Below are 22,346 nucleotides of genomic sequence, written 5' to 3' on the forward strand. Positions count from 1 at the left end.
TGCAGGAAACCGCAATCTGAAATTCTTATCAAAAGTTATGAACCATGAATGACTAAAATCTTCTGTCTGGTGGAGAAAAATGTTGGTCCATGCTTGGATATAATCATAGTAATTGTAATGATTGTTTGGGATGAGAACATGCTGGGTATGAAGGGGTTTTGTGTGAAAAAGGGGAATTCCCCATTCGAGTTCGGTAAGGAATTTTCCAATATGGAGTGAATGATACAATATTTTGTTTTGGTGAGTGGTACTGTAAATTGGCTTAATAGCAATGCTTTCTGTTTCTGAAAGGATAGTCTGGTAATATTTTAGGCTTTTATAGGATTCAGTTGGTAAGAAATGAAAATTTGGTGGAAGGAGTAATTTGGCAATGCGCTCTGGGGGTTGGTTTTTGTCAATATGAAGAGGAATGCTAAAAAGCTTTTCAGAATGAGGGTTCTGGACATATGGTGATGTTTTAGCATAGCTAGGTGTTTTTGGTTGTGAGGGAGCTGGAGAACGAACTGATGAGTAAGGATCATAAGGGGTGGCTAAGGCCGTTTGGTAATTTGGTCGGATATTTCCTACTGTTGATCCTAAGGGAGTAAATCTGTTTGTAATGGCGAGGGCCGATGAAGAGTCGGGAATAGACTCTTGTTTTACTGGTGCTGGGGTTTGGGTAAGGGTGGCTGGGAGCCTTCGTTGCTGAGTAGGATTAGTACCCATTCTTCCCCTGCAAAAATTCTCTGGTTAGAAAATCTGGGATGCAATTCTGGCTGCCTTTAATGTATTCAATATCAAAATCAAAAATACTTAATATGGCTTGCCAGAGTGCAAAAATCTGTTTTGATGCAATATTTTGAACATCTTTTTGTAAAACATGTTTTGCAGATTTGCAATCAACACGAACTAAAAATTTTTGATTTAATAAATCATCTTGGAATTTGCTAATACATAATACAATAGATAAAATCTCTTTTTTAATAGTACTATAATTAGCTTGAGCAGAATTCCAAACTCTTGAATGGAAACGAACAATTTGTTCAGGATCTTCGGAAGCAATTTTTTGTTTAAGGATACCTCCATAACCGATTTCAGATGCGTCGGTTTCGACTATTTTGAGAGAGCCGGGAGTTGGAATGCCAAGGCAAGGCAAAGTCTTGACATGATTTTTGATCTGTTTGACAATGGAAGTATGATTTTGTGACCATGATGGAGGATTTTCCTTGAGACGATCAAACAAGGGCTTACATTGTTGACGCAAATGAGGATAAAATTCTGAAACATAATTGAGAGATCCAAGGAATCTTTGAAGTTGGGTTTTATCAATAATTTGATCTGGAAATTTATCAGCAAACTGGATGACTCGATCTATTGGTTGAATGGTAGACCTGTAAATATGGTAACCTAAAAATCTAACTTTGGTTTGAAATAACTTAATCTTAGATGCCGAAACAACTAACCCATTGGACCTAATGATCCTAACAAATGCATGCAAATGCTTCCAATGCTCTTCTATTGATTTTGAGAAAATTAATACATCATCAATATAAACAATCGAAAAATGGCTGTATTGATTAAAAATTTCATTCATGATATTTTGAAATTCACTTGGTGCATTTTTCAAGCCGAAAGGCATTACATTCCACTCGTAATGTCCGAAAGGAGTTACAAAAGCAGTTTTGTATTTATCAGATTCATGAATTTGAATTTGCCAAAAGCCTGATTTCATATCAAATTTAGAAAAAATAGTTGCCTGAGAAAGTCTCTTTATCAAGTCTCTTTTGTTAGGAATTGGATATCGGATCCATTCTAAAACATCATTCAAAGGTTTGTAGTTAATAACCAGTCGTGGAGTACCGCGTTCTAATTCTGCGTTTTTCTGGACATAAAAAGCAGGGCATGACCATGGAGATTTGCTTTTACGGATAATTCCTTTTTCTAAAAGTTGATTAATTTCAGTTTTACAAAACTCTAAAACTTCTTGATTCATTTGAATTGGTCGTGCTTTTGTGGGGATTTTTGACTCAATAAAATCTTTAATATAAAGTAGTTTAACAATATGTTGTTTTCTGTGCCAAAAAGCATTTGGAAGATCGGAACAAATTTCTTTAGTAAGCTTATCGGAAAACTGACGAATAGAATCTAATAAAGATTTGTTTGTTAACTGTTATTCAATTCTTTTGTGAAGAATTTCTTCCTGTAAAAAAGCAATTTGTTGGGATTTTGCAGTAATCTGGTTGAGGGTTTTCGAAACATTATCTTTTTGAAGTTGTTTTAACTTTTTAAGATCTGTTTCCATGCAAAATTCAAAAGTAATTTTTTGGCCAAAAACCTTGGTAGAAATACAGTTATGATGAACTTTGAAAGGATAAATTAATGCAATGAAAGGGAGTCCCAAAATAACTGGATCAGAAATATTTTTTATTAAAACAAATGGAGTTTTAAAACAAATATTTTGTTGACAAACATGGGCTTTGGGAATTTCATATTTTAATTTCATCGGGGATTGATTTGCAGCGCTAAGTGTTTCCGTAGACTTGTGAAAATATTTAGTAGGTATTAATCCTTCTTGAATGCAATTTAAATCTGCACCTGAATCAATTAAAGCGATGGTTTTTAAATGAAAATCTTCGATTACTATCGTAACTTTAGAATATCATTTTCGAATTCTTATTTTATCTAAAAGACTTAAAACAAGTTCTTTTGAAGAAGAAGATTTGGCTGAGTGAGTGTCGGAATCGGAATTTGAGGAAGAACCATTTTGTTCTTGGACGAGTTTTTGCGTACGTACTCTACTGAGTTGTGAACGAATTTCGGTATTTTCGGATTTTAAAAACTTAATTTCCGATTTGACTTGATTAACTTCTTTTTGCAGATCTTTGAGGGTGATCTCCTTTTTGTGTTTATTAAAACGTTCCAAAGTAGTACTGAGAGAAATCTTTTGAGAAGAAATTTGACTAGTGCCAGGTTCATGAGAAGAAATCAAATTTTTGAGTTTTTTCAAATAAAAAGATTTTAAATCAGGGTCATCGACTTTACTAATTAATTCCATTAAAAACTCTTCTTGTTCTTCTTGCTTATTAAGCACTGAAATTTTGTTACAACAAGTGTCCGTGCATCCAAACTTAATGTTTGGCGAGGAGACGTCGCTAGAACTGCTAGAGTCGGAGACGGAAAAATCGGGATTTTTATCAGATTGACTAGAGTCGGTATTTCTAATTTCTAAAGCCTGAATAAGTTGAACTTTCTCTTCTTCAGAGATTTTTAGTTGGTTAATAACCTTTTTAACCTTGCATTCATTTGCATAATGACCAAATTTACCACACTTGTAACACTTTCCCTTTTTATTTTGAAAATCCTTTTTAGACTTTCGAAAAGGTTTTCTGCTTGAAGATGGTTTTTCATAAAATTTATTTGTTTGAAAAGGTTTGTTGGAAGATCTTTTGTTTTTATAAAATCTGGATTGATGTTTAGAAAACTTGCTGGTTTGTTGGGCTTTTTTCTTTTTACTCGAAGGAGCGATTGGAGGTAAACCATATTGTTCACAAAATGTTCCAAGTTCGTATTTAGCAATAGTTTTATCTTTATAAACTTGTTTTGAAATCTTCATGTCGATACACATTTTCAATCCTTCCTTTTGAATAACATTAACTATGTTACCATAAGTAAGGGTATGATAAGGTATGACACCTTCTTCGTTTACTAAAACATTTCGAATTTTGTGAGCAAAAAGATTTGGTAAACCATTGATAAATTTTTCTTTCCAAAAAGGTTGATTACTATCTTCCCGAAGCATAACTCTGGATATGAAAACATCTTTATACCATCTGAAATCACTTAAGGTCGGACACCTTAAATTACTCAGTTGGTCGTGAATACGAGTAGTAACGTTGATGGGTGTTCCTATAAAGTGTTCTATAATCGTATAAAGTAAAGTATTTACTCCGTCGGGTATTCCCTGTCCTATCGTTTCGTCAAAAATGGGAAATCCTTCCTCATCTTTTTTGACCGCAAAGCGTATTTCATCTCTGGACTGAGAAGTTAAGTGCTTCTCCCACCAAGAATGAAGCATTCCCGTGAAGCCAGTGACGAGAAGATCAACGATTTGTGTTTGTGTAAAATTGTGATTTGAAATATAGCTATTAGCAACCATGGACATGTGTTGAAGTTTGTTCAAAAGTTCTTGTTCGGATAAGCCATCTATGTTCCACTCATAAAGTTTGTCGGCTGAAACTGAAAATTGATTTTGAATATTTCGTTCTTCAAATTGAAGGTCAGGAGGAGTTGGCCTGGGATACCAGTTTTTTGTGAGAGAAGTAGGGTTGACCGGATGAGTACGAATACGTTTTAAATCAAAAGTTGGTTGAAGATCAATGCTATCCAAAATATTTATATATATATATATATATATATATATGGCTGTGGTAGTATTTGGACAATAAGAGTGACACGTGTGCAGACACGATACTACGGTAGGATTTGGACAATGCTTGGGTACTCAATTGTGAGTATCCAACTTACTGACGCTTTTAGTTGGCCCAATAGTATCATGACACATGTTATTTTAAAACAAATTAAATATACCCGTTATTCTTGTAACCAAACGTCCCGAAACACTCACTCTCTTCCGTGACTGTTCATCTTCTAACCCATCGTCGCCGTCGACGAGCATGAGAGGGTGGGGTTGGCTTTGGGGTCGACGGAAAAGAGAGATTGGTAATGGCTCACCGGAGAAGAGAGGGATTGAGAGGAAACATGTTGGTAATGAGGGAGGCGAGTGGGTGGAGAGGGGACGGGGGTGGGTCTGACGGCGTCACGGCAGCCATGGTAGATTTGCCATGGCAGCACCAAGTCAAGGGAGGAAGGAAGGAAGGAGATGGATCAGTGTGTTTAACGTATGGTGGATTGGGCGACTCTGGTTGGTGATGGTGGGAAAAGATGGTGGATTGTGATGGACGGCTGGGTAGTGTTTCGCTGAGGAAGAAGACGTGTTTGGATAGCAGAATAACACATGCTTGGCTAGAAGAATAAAGGCTGATTGGTTATACATTAAATGAACATGTGTCGTTATTTAATTGTTCTACGTAATAAAATCAGTATATTTGTTACTCCCCACTGAGTACCCGAAGTATTCTCCGTAGGATTTCTGGTTGTATGTGACAGAATGCAATATATCAATTGCCAGCTTCAATAGATCTCTATGTAATTTGATTCATTTATTTATTTATGTATTGGTCCCTAAAAATAGGTTAACATTGACTGAAAGAGAGAGAGAACAAAACAAAGAGAACAATGGCATCTGTTTCTGAGTGCGGCCGGCCGGACAAGATAAACCAAGGCATAATCCAAGGGGCGCCACCCGGCAAGTGTTTAAAAGTGTATTGCTCTTTTTAATATATATTTGTCACGTATTCAAAATATTCGTTACCCATTCAATAGACATCACAAGTTCATTAGAGATGTCATTATATTGGATGTTTCTAGATAATATTTTTGATATAATAACGTAACTAATAGCTATGAAGTCTTTCAATCATGATTAAGAAACTTAACGATTTTCAACTTAATTAAAAAAGTGAAAATTTTGATGAGATTTGATTTATTTTAGAACACCTATACTTTGTGGCATGGATACCAGTGTGTCCATATGATTATAATCTTCATTCTTTCTTCTATATTTTTTCCCTTATACCGACTAATTTGACCTTACCATAAACACAATTTGCGTTTAGAATATTATAAGCAAAGCTGTGGGAAATTATAAAGATGCAGCCTTTTAGGTTCCACCTTTTCTGCCTTTTAGACTTTGGATTTGTAGTTGCGTTTCTTACCATCTTTCTGCTTGTCGGCATGAAGGTTTTGGCTTTCATGTGCTATTTATCTATTAAATTAATAACAATAATTGCTCACTTAAAGATAAGTAAGAACTCCTATTTAAAACTCTTAGTATTTTAATCAAAGAACTTTGTATTTATAATCAGCACCATTCATACTATGAATCACACTGTAAAGATCATTTCTGCAAAAAACAAACTAAAACTAAGGTCGTTTAGTCAATTTATTGTAGCAAATACATAGACGGGTCGTAATGCTTTTACAAATACCGTTCATTTGTTTTTAAACACTTTGATGACTAAACAACCTAAGTTTTAATTGATTTTTTGCAGAGATGATCTTTATAGGATGATTTATAATATGAACGGTTCTGATTATAAACATGAAGTTCTATAAATTGATAACGAACAATTTTGAGAAATTTTGAGTAGAAGTTCCTACTCATATCTGAGTAGCCAGGTATTGTTCTTAAATTAATCACTAATTGCTACATCTTAAGTTTTCTTTTGTTTGTTATGTCAGTCACACACTGGTTTAAATTAAAAGTGTGTTATTCACAATCATTTTTTACTTCTCGCACATTTTTATTAATTTTTACCATCGATCTTCTTTAATTCATGCGATTTAATGATCGAAAATTAAAAAATGTGTGTAAGAAATAAAAATAAATTTGTAAAGAACACAATCCTAAATTAATCTATATTGCAGGTCCAAAACTCGACCTCGGGAGCACATGTGGCAGCATATTTATTCTAGTCAATGTAATTGTGTTATGTCATAATCACAGTTAAAGTTATAAAACGAAGGGAATTTGCCTGAAATGAGAATTTTACAAATCTCAATTGCTAAAATAATAAAATAAAAAAAAAGAAAAGTAACAACATTTCAATCAAATATTGATGACGTTATCAATTAAATATTGTGCACGTTTCAGTAAAATTCGAAAAAAAAAAAAAAAAAAAAATAGTCTGACTAATTGATAGGCCGAGGCTATGACAAGCACAGTTGTATTTCACATGTGAAATCAAATATATCCGAAATGCTTTGACCCGGAAAAATGCTGACCTAAAACACCAAGTTGTAGTTCTCTTGGGATTTGTAGCAGGTTTTGCAGCATTAGTTTTAATATTCCACAGTTTCATACATTTTCAGTATCATATTATTTGGCTCCAAGAGAGAGAGAGAGAGATGAAAATGTCAACTGGGTTCTTCGTCCTCCTCCTTTTGATGCTCTGTGCAAGTTCAGTTCGTGCGCAGCGCCGGATAGGTTAGCGTTTTTTTTTCGAAGCCAAATGATATGTTGTCTTGTCTGATCATTTTCTTTATGCATCTGCTTGTAACTTCTTGTTAGATCTAAATGTACTTGTAGAAAAAGAATCTGTTTCTTTCGATTTGTTGCTTGAGTTCTAAGACTTATTTCATTTATTTGTTTTGGGGTAGACTTCATAAGCATTGATTGTGGTTCTCCCTCGAAGCTCTACGAAGACACGGATACGAACATAACATACTCACCGGATGGAGATTACATAGACACAGGGATAAACCAGAACATCTCTTCTGAATTTATGTATCCAAACAATCCCAACCTCCCTTTCCCTCTCTCAGACCTCAGGAGTTTTCCTCAAGGAAACAAAAATTGCTACGTGTTGAAACCCGAAGCAGGAAATGGCAGTTTGAATTTGATTAGAGCTACCTTCTTGTATGGAAACTACGATGGAGAAAACAAGCTGCCCGAATTTGATCTCTATCTCGGCGTCAACTTTTGGTCGACAGTGAGGTTTGAAAATGCTTCAGATATTGTTACGAAGGAGATTATAGGTTTTGCAGAATCAAATACCGTGGACATTTGTCTAATAAATAAAGGGTTGGGAACTCCTTTCATTTCAGCGTTGGAATTTAGACCGCTTAATAGCTCAACTTATGGTACTGAATTTGGGACTTCTGCATCATTAGTACTCATTGAAAGACTGGACATTGGACAAGGCAATGGAACAGGTCGATATGGAGATGATGTTTATGATCGCATTTGGTCACGTCACATTTCACCTTCTTGGGATCCAATTAGTACTTCTTCGTCGATTACTACCTATGAGAACGGATATAGAGTGCCATTGGAAGTAATCCGGACTGTAGCTACACCTCAGAATGCAAGTGAACCTTTAAATTTGTACTGGAACACAACTGACATGAATGCTCGGTTTTATGTTTTTATGTACTTTGCTGAAGTGGAGAAACTTGAGAAGAATCAGTCAAGAAAATTCAATATATCATGGAATGGATCTCCATTGTTTGGACCATTCACTCCCCGTTACTTACAGGCAGACGTGATATCAAATTCAAGAGCTCTGGTGGGAAAGGATCACGAAATTTCTTTACACAAGACAGAGGACTCTTCCCTTCCGCCGATTCTGAATGCTGTTGAAGTTTTCCAAGTTATGCAGCTGGTTGAATCACCTACTTATGGTGAAGATGGTATGTCTTCCTTTGTTAAATCAACAAGAACATTCTTACAAGTATTGATATATGCTTATTTCCTCTGGAAAAGAAATGCTTCTTGAAAAATATGAAAATCCCACCTCGGAATCCTGACAATATAAAATACAACATATAGTAGCGAGCTGTGCGGATAATTAAGTTGGAAACAATGTTGGTGACCGCTGGTTGTTCTCTCTTAAATTTGTCGGCCCTGTTTGATCTGGTTTTGTTAATGACTGCAGCTGATGCCATAACGAACGTCAAAACTACATATCAAATAAAAAAAATCTGGGCTGGTGATCCTTGTGGACCTAGGAATTTCTCTTGGGAAGGACTAGAATGCAACTACAGCGTTTCGATTCCTCGGATTATTTCCCTGTGAGTCCTTCTAAGGAACTAGTCTTCTTACAATTTCTTTGTCTTTTCAATCTAATTCTAAGCCGATTTGTCTTTTATTGTGATTAGAAACTTGAGTTCAAGCAATTTGAATGGGATAATAGCTGCTTCCATTGCCAATCTCTCATCACTGGAGTCCTTGTAATTGTTCTTCACTGTTGCTTCCTTGAAGACTCATCTTGCCGAATTTATCCACCTTACTATCTTGCAGAACCTACTAACTATAATGCTTTTCTTCCCAGAGATTTGTCGAACAATAACCTAACCGGGCCAGTGCCTCAGTTCTTGGAAGATCTAAAGTCGCTCACTCTCTTGTAAGTGCAATCTCTACATGATCATAGACTCATTTGATACTAGAATTCCATATTATTAAGAATTGTTCTGCAGGAATTTGAAAGGCAATCAATTGTCTGGTTCGGTTCCAAACGCTCTTCGCGAGAGATCAGAAGCTGGATTACTTGTACTGAGGTAAAAATCGCTTCTTGTGTATCTGGTTTGGAAACATGCCTTTGGTTTAAAAAATAACGGAAATAAGAAGAATTTTTTCATTTCAGTGTGGATACCGAAAATCTTTGTGGCTCGGGTTCATGCAAAAAGAAGAAGAAAATTGTTGCTCCAATAGTTGCGTCGTTAGTATCAGCACTAGCGGTCGTTATAGTGCTGATGCTAGCATGGAAATTGAGAAGAAAAAGAGAATCAGGTACCTTTACAGATCTCAGTAGCTCCCCAAATTGTAACAGTATTACTTTGAACAAAGAAGAACTCTCGAAACAGGTTGTCTAGATCGAATGAAAATTTATACAATGCGTACAGATAATTTTTTGTGTACTTAAAGGTACAGAAGCAGAACCCTTTAACAAAACAGCTATAGCATCAAAGAAGTGCCAGTTTACTCATGAGGAGGTTTTAGATATCACCAAAAACTTACAAACCTCAATCGGGAAAGGAGGATTTGGGACTGTGTACCATGGTTGCATGAAAGACGGAACCCAAGTTGCGGTAAAAATGCTTTCTGCATCATCAACTCAAGGACCTAGGGAGTTCCAAACAGAGGTTTGTCATTTAGAATTTCTTGGAATGCAAGGTAAATGCCAAGCCTAGTCTCGTTTGATGCACGTTGTGATAAGTTTGTTCTTGACTGCAGGCTGAGCTCCTGATGAGAATCCATCATAGAAACTTGGCCTCGTTTATTGGATACTGCGATGATGCGAACAACTTGGCACTCATATACGAGTACATGGCTAATGGCAACCTAAAAAACTCTCTCTCAGGTATAATCTTGTTATCAAGATAGAGAAATTTCGCCAGTTTATGTTGGTCCATCTTAAATCTAGTGAACACAACACACATTATTGGTTGCAGATGCAGAAAGGAGTTCACAGATGACATGGGAAATGAGACTTCATATAGCAATCGATGCTGCACAAGGTTCGTGCTTCCTGTTATTTCAGTGAAATAGATGTGATGATGTTTACACAAATTATTGTTCTACTAACGGAAAGCAAAATTTGGTTCGCAGGTCTCGAGTACTTGCATCACGGATGCAAGCCGCCTATTGTCCACAGAGATGTGAAGACAGCCAACATTCTCTTAAGCGAAAACTTGGAAGCTAAAATAGCGGATTTTGGTCTTTCCAAGGTTTTTGCTAGTGACATTGAGACTCAAGTGGTCAGCACAGTCATGGGAACAGCCGGATATCTTGATCCAGAGTATGTTTAGATTTTCTCATTCTATTACCATTATAATCATGCGAAAATACAATGTAAAAACAAGGAACAAACTCTTAATCAAAAATAAAATTGAAGGGGCACTAAACCGACAATAAGCTGCATACAAACCACGACGTTGTGATTAATGAATATTAGTTTTTGTTTACAGATACTACAATTGCCAAAGGCTGAATGAAAAGAGTGATGTGTATAGTTTTGGGGTAGTTCTATGAGAGCTAATCACCGGCCAACCTGCAGTGATAAAAAGTGATGAAGTAATCCACATAGCAACGTGGGTGAGTTCTGAGCTCGAAAAAGGGGAACTTAAATGTATTGTAGATCAAAGGATGCAAGGAGAGTTCGATGAGCATTCAGTCTGGAAAGCCTTAGAGATAGCAATGGCGTGCACAACCTCTACCTCCCAACACAGAGTTGCAATGGATGTTGTATTGTCTGAGCTCAAATATTGCTTGGAAATGGAGTTGTCTAGGCATCGAGAAAGAACTCCAAGATCAACAGAAGAACTTCGCGCTGCGTTTGGGCCGTATAATCATAGTTCACCTGAAGTTCTCTCCGTGTATACAGATTCCACAAATGTTGATTCCATGACCGGACCGTTTGCTAGGTAACTAGTAACATTTCCGGCTAGTTGACGAAGAAGATATACATACTACAATATCCATAAAGTTCTTTTCTTTCTTTGATCCTTTTGTATATTACTTTGGATTTCTTTCTGTATATATTATATGTGTTTGAGAGTGCTTTTAAAATAAAAAATAGAAGCACTTTATTAAAAACACTTACGAGCATAAGTGTTTTTTAAAGAAGCAATTCTAAATGGCTTGTAATTCATTTTGAGTTTTTTATTTGGTATACAAGTTTTCACTTCATTTTTTTGTTCAATGGAGTAAATCAATCCAAATTATGTTACTAGATGTTGTATCTTATCTACTTTTCTTGGAGGTTATCATGCATGGTTTGAGACTTTAAACTAAGTTGAGAGGGAGAATAAATTGGTATTAAATTTGTCATCAACGAGATTTGAATATAAGATCATGCAGTTACAAATGAAAATGAATATCACTAGATTAGTACTAAGTGACTTTAAAATACATTTTTTCAACCATTATACATATCTTTTGGAGTGTACAAATTAGCACATGTATAGCGTATAAAATAAGTGAAATAAAAAAAGAATAATTAGTCAAATGCCTACTTGATACATAAGTGCTCAACAATTGATTCCATATTATTGGTTTTATCCGATGCTATGTACAGCATGACAAACAAGACCTCAGTCGTTTTACTTTTACAACCGATTTCAAATGCTTTTCAATAATACAGGACATTTCGAATGAATGTTAAAAAGTTTTATGTTACTGGGAGGTTCCTTGGTCATGAATTCCACCCAATGACGACAACGTTGTTTTGTGGCGACACCATTAGAATTTGGTGCAAAAAAGGAGGTTTCTTTTGTTTCAAGTTATTTGCAAATACATCACCGTTTCGTATGAATTGTGCTTGGGGGATTGCTTTCCTCCGGTTGAAAGGGATATTTTGCAGGCTGGGGTTTTCTTTGAGCGGGAATATTCAAATAGGGTTAGTGAGAGTGCTCGAAGTGATGTGTTGCTAATTTGTTTTCTTCCGAAACTGTGTGAAACGATGACATGAAAGAGTAACACTCGCTTCTGTAACCGCATAGATAGATGAATTACCTTTTACGCCTTCAGCTTTCATAGGTTTTTCGAATGATTCTTTCTTTGCTTCTGATTAAAATATTTGTTCTTATTTTGTTTACATTTATCTGTGTATTTGCTCTTTTTTTTCAATCCCACGGTGGGTGGGGGTAATGGGTTTCTAGTTTAGGGCACTTGCCTGCTTCTTGAAAAAACTTGTTGAGTGCCGTTCTAACTTGAGCACTGGTATGATGCCATTGCCTGCTTCTTAAAATTAATGGTGTTCCTTTGAGACGTGTAAATCAGTCTTATGTGATTGCCACTTCTACCAAGGTTGACATTTCTGGGTTGAATGTCGAAAAATTTGATGACAAATATTTTGCTAGGGAAGTTGAAAGAAGAAGAAGAAGAAGGGAGAGGGAGAATTTTTTGAGGCTGAGAAAGAGGTTAGAATTATTGCTTTTCATTGTTGGTACTGTCTGCATGAAGTTTAAAGTTCAATGTGGCAATGTGATGATCGTCTTCCGATTTTGCGTAATATTTTTCTTGTACAGATTCTCCGATCCTTTTATGTTTCCCTTTTAATTGTATCAATCCATCTCTTTTCTACTATCTTGATCGCTTCTTCTACAGGTTAATGTGAAGTATGTGAATGAGTGGAAATCTTTTGTTGTCTCTGTATTAATTAATATTTTCCCGACCAACAAATTGTAGGAGATGAATGTGCTCCCACAAGGAAAAAAGACGATCAGAAGAGCGTGGATGCTTCATTGATAAAGTCCATTGAGGCTGTCCCAGACTTAAAGACGTACTTGGCGGCGAGATTCTCTCTCAGGGCTGGCATGAAGCCTCATGAGCTTGTCTTTTAGACCATTATCTTAACAACTAGGATAATTTTCTGCGCTTCGGCTCGTTTTTCCTCAGGTTACCAGCGAACTCTGAGTTTTCATATTGCCGGTATATTTACAATCATACTCATTTGGATTTGGTTTTGATCACTACTGCTTTAGGCACATACAAAATACCAAGTGAAATTCATACGAAATGAAGAGAGGATCATTCGAAATCAGCTAGTTTAGTATATTAACAGTCTTTGCAAATGAGTTCGGATCACCATCAAAACAACCAGCAGTCGATGCCTGCGGAGAAACGAAAACCCGCTCTCAACGCTGCTTGACAATAAATCCTCCAATTGAGTACAGCAACGGCCCAAACTTATATCTTCTGCAAGAATGCTCTCTGCCTGCAATGCAATTCCGAACTCATTTCTCGAATCTCCAACTTCCGGTGAGATGATATGTTTTTCTTTGTCGAAGTTTAACCACACATCTCCAAAACGTCATTTGATTCCTTGTATAGGACGAAGGTATAATATTTTCCACCAAATTTCGCATCAACTAAACTTATTAATGTAAGAAATAAAAGCATACGAGTTTTAGCTTTTGATTCTTTTCCCTAAAACACCAATTGACTATTGAAAAATTTCGCGTCTCCGTGTCTTTCTCGTCGCCTTTGTCGTCATTTTTCAGTGGTGGTGGCCATGTTGGCAGCTGAAAGAGGAAGGCTTCTGCGTTACAGAAAAAGAGCCCATAAATGAGAGATTTTTCAGTGTGATCGGAAGACGGGATGGTACGTCCTGTGTTACTATACAAATAGTAGGATGTATGTGTTAAAAAGTTAATAACTTAAGTATTAAAATTTTCCACCATTTACATAAAAATATGTGATGTATCATTAATGTTTCGGTCACAATAAAAATTTCTCACGAGAAAGAGGGGCGGAAAGAATTAACAAAATGTACTTGGCTAAAAGGTGGAAAAGTGTGTCTAGCAACTTTTTATAAGATTATGAAGGGAATGAAAGTTGAGAGAAAGGAAGCACTATCAAGGGAGTGAGAAAAATAAGGGCGCTTCACTAAAAGGGAACTGGGAAGGGTAATTTGAGATTAGAGGGTTTGGAAGATGTATTTAGAAAATATGATGAATGTAAAAGAAATAAAACAAAGTCAATGATATAAATATATAATATAATATACATAAAACAAAGTCAATGATAGAATTATATGATATAAAATTATTATATATTGTGATCATTTTAATCATAATCATCACGCAATCAGAACCAATTAACAAATTGGACTGATTTTTGTATTTTAAGTAGCAACCAAATTCTACTTTAAAAGACAAAGAACAGGTAATATTTTTTTATCAGACCAAAAACAAAAGTGAATAAACAAAATACTCACTCATAAATACCTAAGTATCTTTTTTTTTATTTCTATTATTGTACTGAAGTTTTTTAATAATCTTAAACTACTTCTAAACAAAACACTAACGAAGGAATAAAATGGTGTCCACGGAGCAAACGAAGACCTGGTTTGGTACTGAGGTGATTTTGAAAAAAGCTGGTATCAAAAAAAAGCTGGGAGCTGTTTTTGTGTTTGGTAAACATTCAGCTTCAGCTTTTTTTCACAGTTTTGGATGAAAAAAAGCCAAAAACAAGAAGCTGCAAAACCCAACTTTGAAAAATCGGCTTTTTTTCATATCTGTTTTACATAAAAGTTTACCAAACACTATAATATTGTTTTTTTTTTTTTTCAAAAGCACTTTTACAAAAAAGTTTACCAAACACTCTGCTGCTTTATTTCACAGCCGCTTATTCTTACAGCACAGCAGAATCAGTTTTTTTTTCAAAGCACAGCAATACCAAACCAGCCCGAAGAGACACATGGGGCTGACGGCTTCAACGTGTCCCTCTAGTTGTCTAATATATTTTATGGAGGCTGACACAGTAATGTTAGTTAATTCAATATTTAATTATATAAGCAAGTAGGAAAATATTTATAAAGTTATAAGCTTTATAGAATAGATTTGTAGTTTCCGATCATTAAAAACTTAAAAAAAATAAAATAAAATAAAAATAAGGGAGGTCAAAACTTTAAACTAAATTTGTAAATCAAATGATATGTCATCAATAAAAAATAAGCATATTAATCAACACTTAAGTAACAATCTAATCAACATTCACATCATTTGGTTTATAAAATTTGGTTTAGAAATTTGATCTTCCTAACATTACTATTAAAAAAGAAAAACTAAGAATAAAACATATGGCTAATGCATCTAGCGACTCTCAATCATCCCATGTTCAAAACTTGGTGGGTTAAAAATGGATGTGGGATCTCTTGTGCAGTGAATTAGTGTAGGATGAATACTAGTTTATATCGATATTTTCCTCGACTTAATCATTTTGATCAAATACTTTGACTTTTTATTCTATTTGGCATGCTCGCAACACTGTTTGTTTTTGTGAGGAGGTTGTTTCCATCAATTATGTTGTAAGGTCGATTAAATTTCAACTCCTTGAAACTGATTCTCTCAATTCTGGCTATATGAAGAATTTTGTGGAAGAGCTTTGCATTATTCATTCTATTGGTGTTCGTGGACGTCCTGCTAAGGCTCCAAAAATTATTGAGTTGTCGTGGCGCTCGCCTTCTCAATCTTGGATCAAAGTAAATATTGATGGTGCTGCAAAAGGTTCCCCTGGTGTGGCTGCATTTGGTGGTATCTTTTGGGATTTTACGGGTCATTCTCTTGGTTGTTTCGCGGGTTCAATAAGCTTGGCCTCTTCTTTGGATGCCGAACTACGCGCTGTTATTCATGTTGTATCTTTAGCTTGGTATAAAGGTTGGCATTTCTTATGGATTGAATGTGACTCCTCACTGGTTTTTCATATCTTCTTTCATCATCTTCATCTTCTTTGACATTATCCCTTGGAGGCTTTTGGTCAGTTGGCATAACTGTCGAGTTTTACTATCCTCCATGCAAGTTCAAATTTCTCATATTTTTAGAGAGGGTAATCAAGTTGCTGATTGTTTGGCCAATTATGGTGTTGATCACCCCAATGTCCATTAGTGGGATTCATGCCCTCCTTGTGCTGCAACTACTTATTTCTCACATTTCTAACCTTCCTTGTTATAGGTTTTGCTAAAAGAGGTTTTGAGTTGTTGTTATGAATTCTTTAATGGTCTGGGTTTGTCCTCATATCTCCCTTGACAGATTGTATTTTTCTTGTTTATCAATAAATTCTCCTCAAAGTCACTTCCATGATAGCAATCCTGGAGTGGGATGGACTTTGCGGCCAATTTTTTTTTTTTTTTTTTTTTAAATGTACTTTGGGTTGGGTTATGTTCCTGACTTATATGGTTATACCACACTAGCCCTAACAGGAACAATGTTTGAAATGCTTACTCTAGAAAATACGTACGATGGCTTGACCAAATAGCTCTTAGTTTGAACATTGCATGATCGAATGATTAATGTAGACTAAAGCATCTCCGTGAAATAAGGATTATGTATGTGCCGTGCAAGTTGTGCAGCATTAGGTTACAAAGCTACACTGTCTTATACGTTTTTCTGCATTTTTGGTCGGGACACTGTCGCAGGTTTTAAATACTAGGTAGTCCTTGGGCTGCAATGAGACAAATAGAGATAAAGATCTCAACTAGTTTCCTCATCTTACTGCTCTGTGCAAGTTTCGTTCATGGAGAGTGCCGAATAGGTTAGCATTTTATTTAACGAAAGCAAATGGTATTGCGTCCTTCAAATTTATATTTTGGGTAAAGTACAAAAAACTACATCAACTATTGATGTCACGACATTTTTATACCTCATTTTTTAAAATTAACAATGCCATACCTCATCTTTAGAATTTGGTCTAATATTATACCTTCTGTTACTTGGCCGTTTACTTTTCAGTTAAATGTTGACGTGGCTTGATTCGGAACCCACTTTCTATTAAAAAATCATTAAAATATTATTAAACTAAAAAAATTTATTTAATAATTTTAAATATTAAAATAATAAAAAAAGTAAATAAATAAATATAAATAAAAAAAAAAAAAACAACCCTTAGTTCATCCCTCCCCCTCCTCTCTCTTCTCACCATCTTCATCTTCTTCCCCCCACCTCCAACCTCCAAAAAAAAAAAAAAAAAAAAAAAAATTCCAATTTGTCTTCTCCGTACCCACTATTAGTTTGTCTTCCCCCTTCCCACCCCCTCTTCTCCCTCCTGCAACCCAGAAAAAAAAAAAAACCCAGATCTCGTCGGTGGGAAGATGGGTGCGTGGAGAAGGTGGAGGATGGGTGCGGAAGAGAATGTGGAGAATGGATGAAAATGGTGGATTTGGGGTTGGCAGGGGGTTGGGTTTTTGTGTTGGGGGGGGGGGGGACGAACTGGATTCGCTTTGATTTGTTTTTTTTTTCTTTTTCTTCTCCTTCTTCTTCTTTCTAGGTTGCGGAGGGACGAACTAGGTTGGGTTGGGGTTTTTTTTCTTCCTCTTCTTCTTCCTCCTCCTTCTTCTTTCTGGGTTGCAGGGTTTTTTTTTTTGTTGGGGGGGGGGGTGGAAACTGGGTTGGGTTGGATTTATTTATTTATTTTCCTCTTCTTCTTCTTCCTCTTTCTCCTTCCTCCTTCTTCTTTCTGGGTTGCAGGGGGTTGGGGGGCGAACTGGGTTGGGTTGGATTCTTTTTTTTCTTTCTTTCTTCTTCTTCTTCTTCCTCCTTCTCCTTCTCCTTCTTCTTCTTCGTGGCGCCCGGGCGGGGGGCGCGGGGGGGTGGGGGTGTTGATGGGTTTTCAAATTTTTTTTTCTTTTTTTTGTTGAAGATTAAGCAGGGAAGAAAATGAAGATGGGGAGAGAGAGGGGGGAAGGGATGAACAGGGGATTTTTATTTTTATTTTTAATTTTTTTTCACTTTTCTTTATTATTTTAAAAAAAAAAAAATTTTTAGTTTTTAATAATATTTTATTATTTTTTTAATAGAAGTGGCCTCCGAATAGCCATGTCAGCATTTAACTGAAAAGTAAATGGCTAAGTAACGGAAGGTATAACATTGAACCAAATTCTAAAGATGAGGTATGACATTGTCAATTTTAAAAGATGAGGTATGAAAGTGTCGTGACACCAATAGTTGAGATAGTTTTTTGTACTTTACCCTTATGTTTTTTTATATGCTTATAAGTTATTTTTTTAGCTCAGATTCAAGCAAGTGCAAGAAGAACATTGTTGTTCCAATACTTGGATCATTACTATCAGCAGTGGCCCTCCTTCTAGTTATAGTGCTCATATTGGTATGGAAGCTTATAAGAATAAGAAAACCAGGTACCATTTTATACCATTGATACTTACTGATGCTGCTACTATGGTAGAGTAGCATTCCTATCCAGTTAGTCTGAACTCATATTTTTTTGTCTATTTAAGTTGCAGATGGAGAAAAACGTAACAAAACACCTGTAGCATCAAAGAAGTCCCAGTTTACTTATGACGAGGTTTTAGAAATCACCAAAAACTTTCAAACTGAAATAGGGAAAGGAGGGTTTGGGATTGTATACCATGGCTACTTGAAAGATGGCTCTCACGTTGCGGTTAAAATACCTTCTCCATCGTCATCTCAAGGAGCTAGGGAGTTCCAAACCGAGGTCTGACAATTAAAGTTTAATTCCTTGGAATGCAAGTTAAATGTTTTGTCTTGTTGGTTAAGCCGTCTCCAAGAAGGAACAAAAAAACCCAAAATTTTGGCCCAGAACATCTCCATGGGGGAAATTGGGATTTTGGGTTTGTGGGTGGGAATTTGGGCTTGCTTCCACCCAAGGGTAGATAAGGTTTCAAGTGGGCAAAGGCCCCTAGCTTTTATGCTCCCGCACGTGAAATGAGCCCACGCGGGCCCTGCGCGAGTCAGCAACATAGGGTGGAGGAATTCTTTGCGCGCGAGCGTAAGAAAAGCAGCGGTACTAGGCCTAGATTGGCGCGTTGACATCCAGTTGATAACACTCCTCCTGGGCTTTGATCCAGTGTGGCGCGCCCAGCAACATTCATTTTTAAATCTAACGGTTCAAATTCAATTTAATCAATTTTAACGATAATAAAATAATTCAAAAGGCTCAAAATAATATTATTAATTAATCCAAACACCAAAATTCCTCCAAAACTCTATAAATATTAGGGGTGGGCAGGGACCGGGCCGAGCCCAATTTTGTCTCTGTATTAATTAATATTTTCTGGAACAACAAATTGTAGAAGAATGTGCTCCCACAAGGAAAGAAAGACGATCAGAAGAGCATGGATGCTTCATTGATAAAGTCCATTGAGGCTGTCCCAGACTTGAAGACGTACTTGGCGGCAAGATTCTCTCTCAAGGCTGGCATGAAGCCTCATGAGCTTGTCTTTTAGACCATTATCTTATAAACTACTAGGATAATTTTCTGCGCTTCGGCTTGTTTTTCCTCTTCAGGTTACCAGCGAACTCTGAGTTTTCATATTGCCGGTGTATTCACAATTCATACTCATTTTGATTTGGTTTTGATCACTACTGCTTTAGGCACATACAAAATACCAAGTGAAATTCCTACGAAATGAAGAGGGGATCATTCGAAATCAGCTAGTTTAGTATATTAATAGTCTTTGAGCCATTTCTCATATTTTTAAAGAGGGTAATCAAGTTGCTGTTGGTTGACCAATTATGCTGTTGATCACCCGGTGTCCATTAGTGGGATTTATGCCCTCCTTGTGTTGCAGCTGCTTATTCTCACCTTTCTAACCTTCCTTGTTATAGGTTTTGCTGAAAAAATGTTTTGAATTGTTGTTATGAATTCTTTAATGGTCCCGGTTTGGCTTCATGTCACCCTTGACATATTGTATTTTTCTTGTTTATCCATAAATTCTTCTCAAAGTCACTTCCTATGATAGCAATACTGAAGTGGGATGGACTTTGCAGCCAAATTAAAAATTAAAAATTAAAAAAAAAAAACTTTGGGTTGTGTCCCCGACTTGTACGGTTGTACCACACTAGCCCTAACAGGAACAATGTTTGAATTGCTTACTCTAGAAAATACGTACGATGGCTTGACCAAATAGCTCTTAGTTTGAACATTGCATGATCGAATGATTGACGCAAACAAATACTGAATAATTGATACGAGAAAATAATTACCTTTAGACGGGCAGAGTTCAATCTCTAGCTCTCTCAATTTAGTAAGGTGTTGCATAAGCTTTGACGGTAGGTAGATACATTCTACCAACCTCGTCATATGCAGCAAAGTCAGAGATGCAAGGTTATCCAGCCACTCTGGAAAGAAAAAAAAAATCCACTCCTTTAAAATCTACTATCCATATTCCATACAAATATTTCAGAAGTAAAAGCATAATCAACACAAGATTTCAAGAAGGAAAAAAAAAGCAAATATCTCAAATGATAAGGATTGAAGTACCTGGACAACGTTTGGTCTTTAAATATTTCGCATCACTTCTTGTTCCAATTGATTAAATGTCTTTCTGAAAACCACGTAAGAAATTAAATAATAGACTCCATCAGTGAAACAAGATTGGAGCTACATACATTAAAAGAGAAGAGTAGGTGGTGGTATAAAAAGCTTACCTTTGCTTAAATGTGAAACTTGAAACGATAAGCATAAGAGTAAGTCTTGCACACCATCTAGACAGGCACTACTCGCCAATGCATATATTCCTCTCTAAAGATTAAAAGCATGAATATCCAACCGTGCGAGATTGTTGAGGCATCTAATGGGTCGAATTGGAATCTTCTGAGTGATTATCCGATTCGTCATGCGAGTAAACTAGTCAAGAAATATGTTCAATTAATACTTAATACAGCAGAAAACAAAAAGTGAGCAAAGAGAATTGAACAAATTATACATGAATAGCTGAATTGGAGTAAAAAAATTACCACTGCTATTTGTAATGTGGGAAATCTTTGGTCATTCTCGACTGCTGTTCTTGTCGCATCTTTTCATCAAACGGGGACACGAATCAATCTCTAGGTCTTGTAATTTGGTTAAACGTTTCATAGCTTCGACGGTAGGCAGATACATTAGATTCTTACATTCACGAATTTGCAACTGTGTAAGAGATGTAAGTTTGCCTAACCACTCTGGAAGAGCCTCCACTCCATCGAAACCATAAATGGACAACAATGTTAGAGAAGCTAGGTCTTGAATTTGTTGAGGTAAAGACTTGAGCTTTGGCCATCCCAACAGCTCTAATCTTTCAAGTTGTGATGGAACTTGAAAATCCGGGAAAGAAACTAGCTCCTCCCAGTGCGCATCAATCGACATCTCTCCCAAACGAGATAGAGACTGCAGCCCCTTGGGAAAATATTGTAATTTCCCACAATCTGACAATTTTAAAGAGCAAAGGGATTGCAAGGTGGACACAACCTGATATACTTGTTAATCCACCACATTTCTCAATATGCAACTGACGGAGGGATTTGAGGTTGCCCAAAGTAGGAACAGCCTCTAGATTAGGGCAATTCTTGATACTCAGATCTTCAAGAGAGACAGGGGTTTGTATCCCATGACCCGACAAAGTCCTCAAATTGGGAAAATCCTCGATAAACAGTTTGCGAAGGAGAGTTCGATGTGAATTCGGTCTGGAAAGCATTAGAGACAGCAATGGCATGCACAACCTCCACCTCCCAACATAGAGCCACCATGGGTTTTGTGCTGTGCCAACTAACACAATGTTTGGAAATGGAGGTGTCTAGGTATCGAGAAACAATTCCAGGCTCATATGAAGAAACTCGTGTTACAATTTCACCATACCATAGTTCACGAAGAGTGATTTCCAGATGTTCATATTCCACAAATGCAGGTTCCATGACAGCACCATTTGCTAGGTAGCTAGTTAGTCTTTAACTTTGGTGGTTCCCATATACTATTGTTTGAAATTCTATTTTTAGTGCATTGTTAAGCTTTTTTATTCATTTAAATTTTATGATTTGGTGCATAGTGAAGAAGTTGAGATTTCATCATATAATCAACTAGCAATATGGGAGAAAGATCAACCTCTTATAAGTTCATGCAAGGTCCCTCTTTCCTAAATATGAGATTCATTCTCAACACGCTCTCTTATGTGTAGCGAACTTTCGAGCTTAACACATAGACAAGACAACTCGGGTGACGTGAAGCATGTGTGGCCGTTGAACTTCACACGTGGGACAACCTGCTCTGATACTATGAAGAAGTTGAGGTTCTACCATACAACCAATTGGTAATATAGGAAATAGTTCAATTTTTTATTTATAAGCCTATGCAAAATCTTTCATTCTATAAATATGATATTCATTCTCATCACATAGGTTTTTTGTAATTGAGTTCATTTTTTGTGAATTCAAATCAGCAGAATCAGCTTGCTTCCAAAAAGTCGGTGGAATGCTCAGAAAATTAACAAATTACATTCAAATCAATCATTACTTTA

The 22,346-nt window shown here is 36.3% G+C and overlaps 1 protein-coding gene across 1 annotated transcript; it reads left to right on the forward strand.

Annotated features, from left to right (window-relative positions):
- Positions 1–6,832: 6,832 nt before the first annotated feature.
- Positions 6,833–11,287, forward strand: LOC137748137 (putative LRR receptor-like serine/threonine-protein kinase At4g29180). The gene is made up of 12 exons (XM_068488225.2): positions 6,833–7,084; positions 7,258–8,289; positions 8,535–8,670; positions 8,758–8,829; positions 8,931–9,002; positions 9,076–9,156; positions 9,243–9,388; positions 9,524–9,741; positions 9,833–9,959; positions 10,051–10,116; positions 10,208–10,397; positions 10,567–11,287. The coding sequence occupies exons 1-12, from the start codon at positions 7,006–7,008 to the stop codon at positions 10,628–10,630; spliced, it is 2,283 nt and encodes a 760-aa protein (XP_068344326.2). The 5' UTR covers positions 6,833–7,005; the 3' UTR covers positions 10,631–11,287.
- Positions 11,288–22,346: the final 11,059 nt, after the last annotated feature.

The sequence above is a fragment of the Pyrus communis genome, chromosome 2, assembly GCF_041283825.1.
Source record: "Pyrus communis isolate YQ-2024b chromosome 2, ASM4128382v1, whole genome shotgun sequence".
Classification (NCBI taxonomy): Eukaryota; Viridiplantae; Streptophyta; class Magnoliopsida; order Rosales; family Rosaceae; genus Pyrus; species Pyrus communis.

Excerpts from the sequence above, each read along its gene's own strand:
- LOC137748137 (XM_068488225.2), top strand. The coding sequence starts at position 7,006 with ATGAAAATGTCAACTGGGTTCTTCGTCCTCCTCCTTTTGATGCTCTGT. Across the intron at positions 7,085-7,257 it reads TCGTGCGCAGCGCCGGATAG|ACTTCATAAGCATTGATTGT; the intron begins GTTAGCGTTTTT and ends GTTTTGGGGTAG. Across the intron at positions 9,742-9,832 it reads CTAGGGAGTTCCAAACAGAG|GCTGAGCTCCTGATGAGAAT; the intron begins GTTTGTCATTTA and ends TCTTGACTGCAG.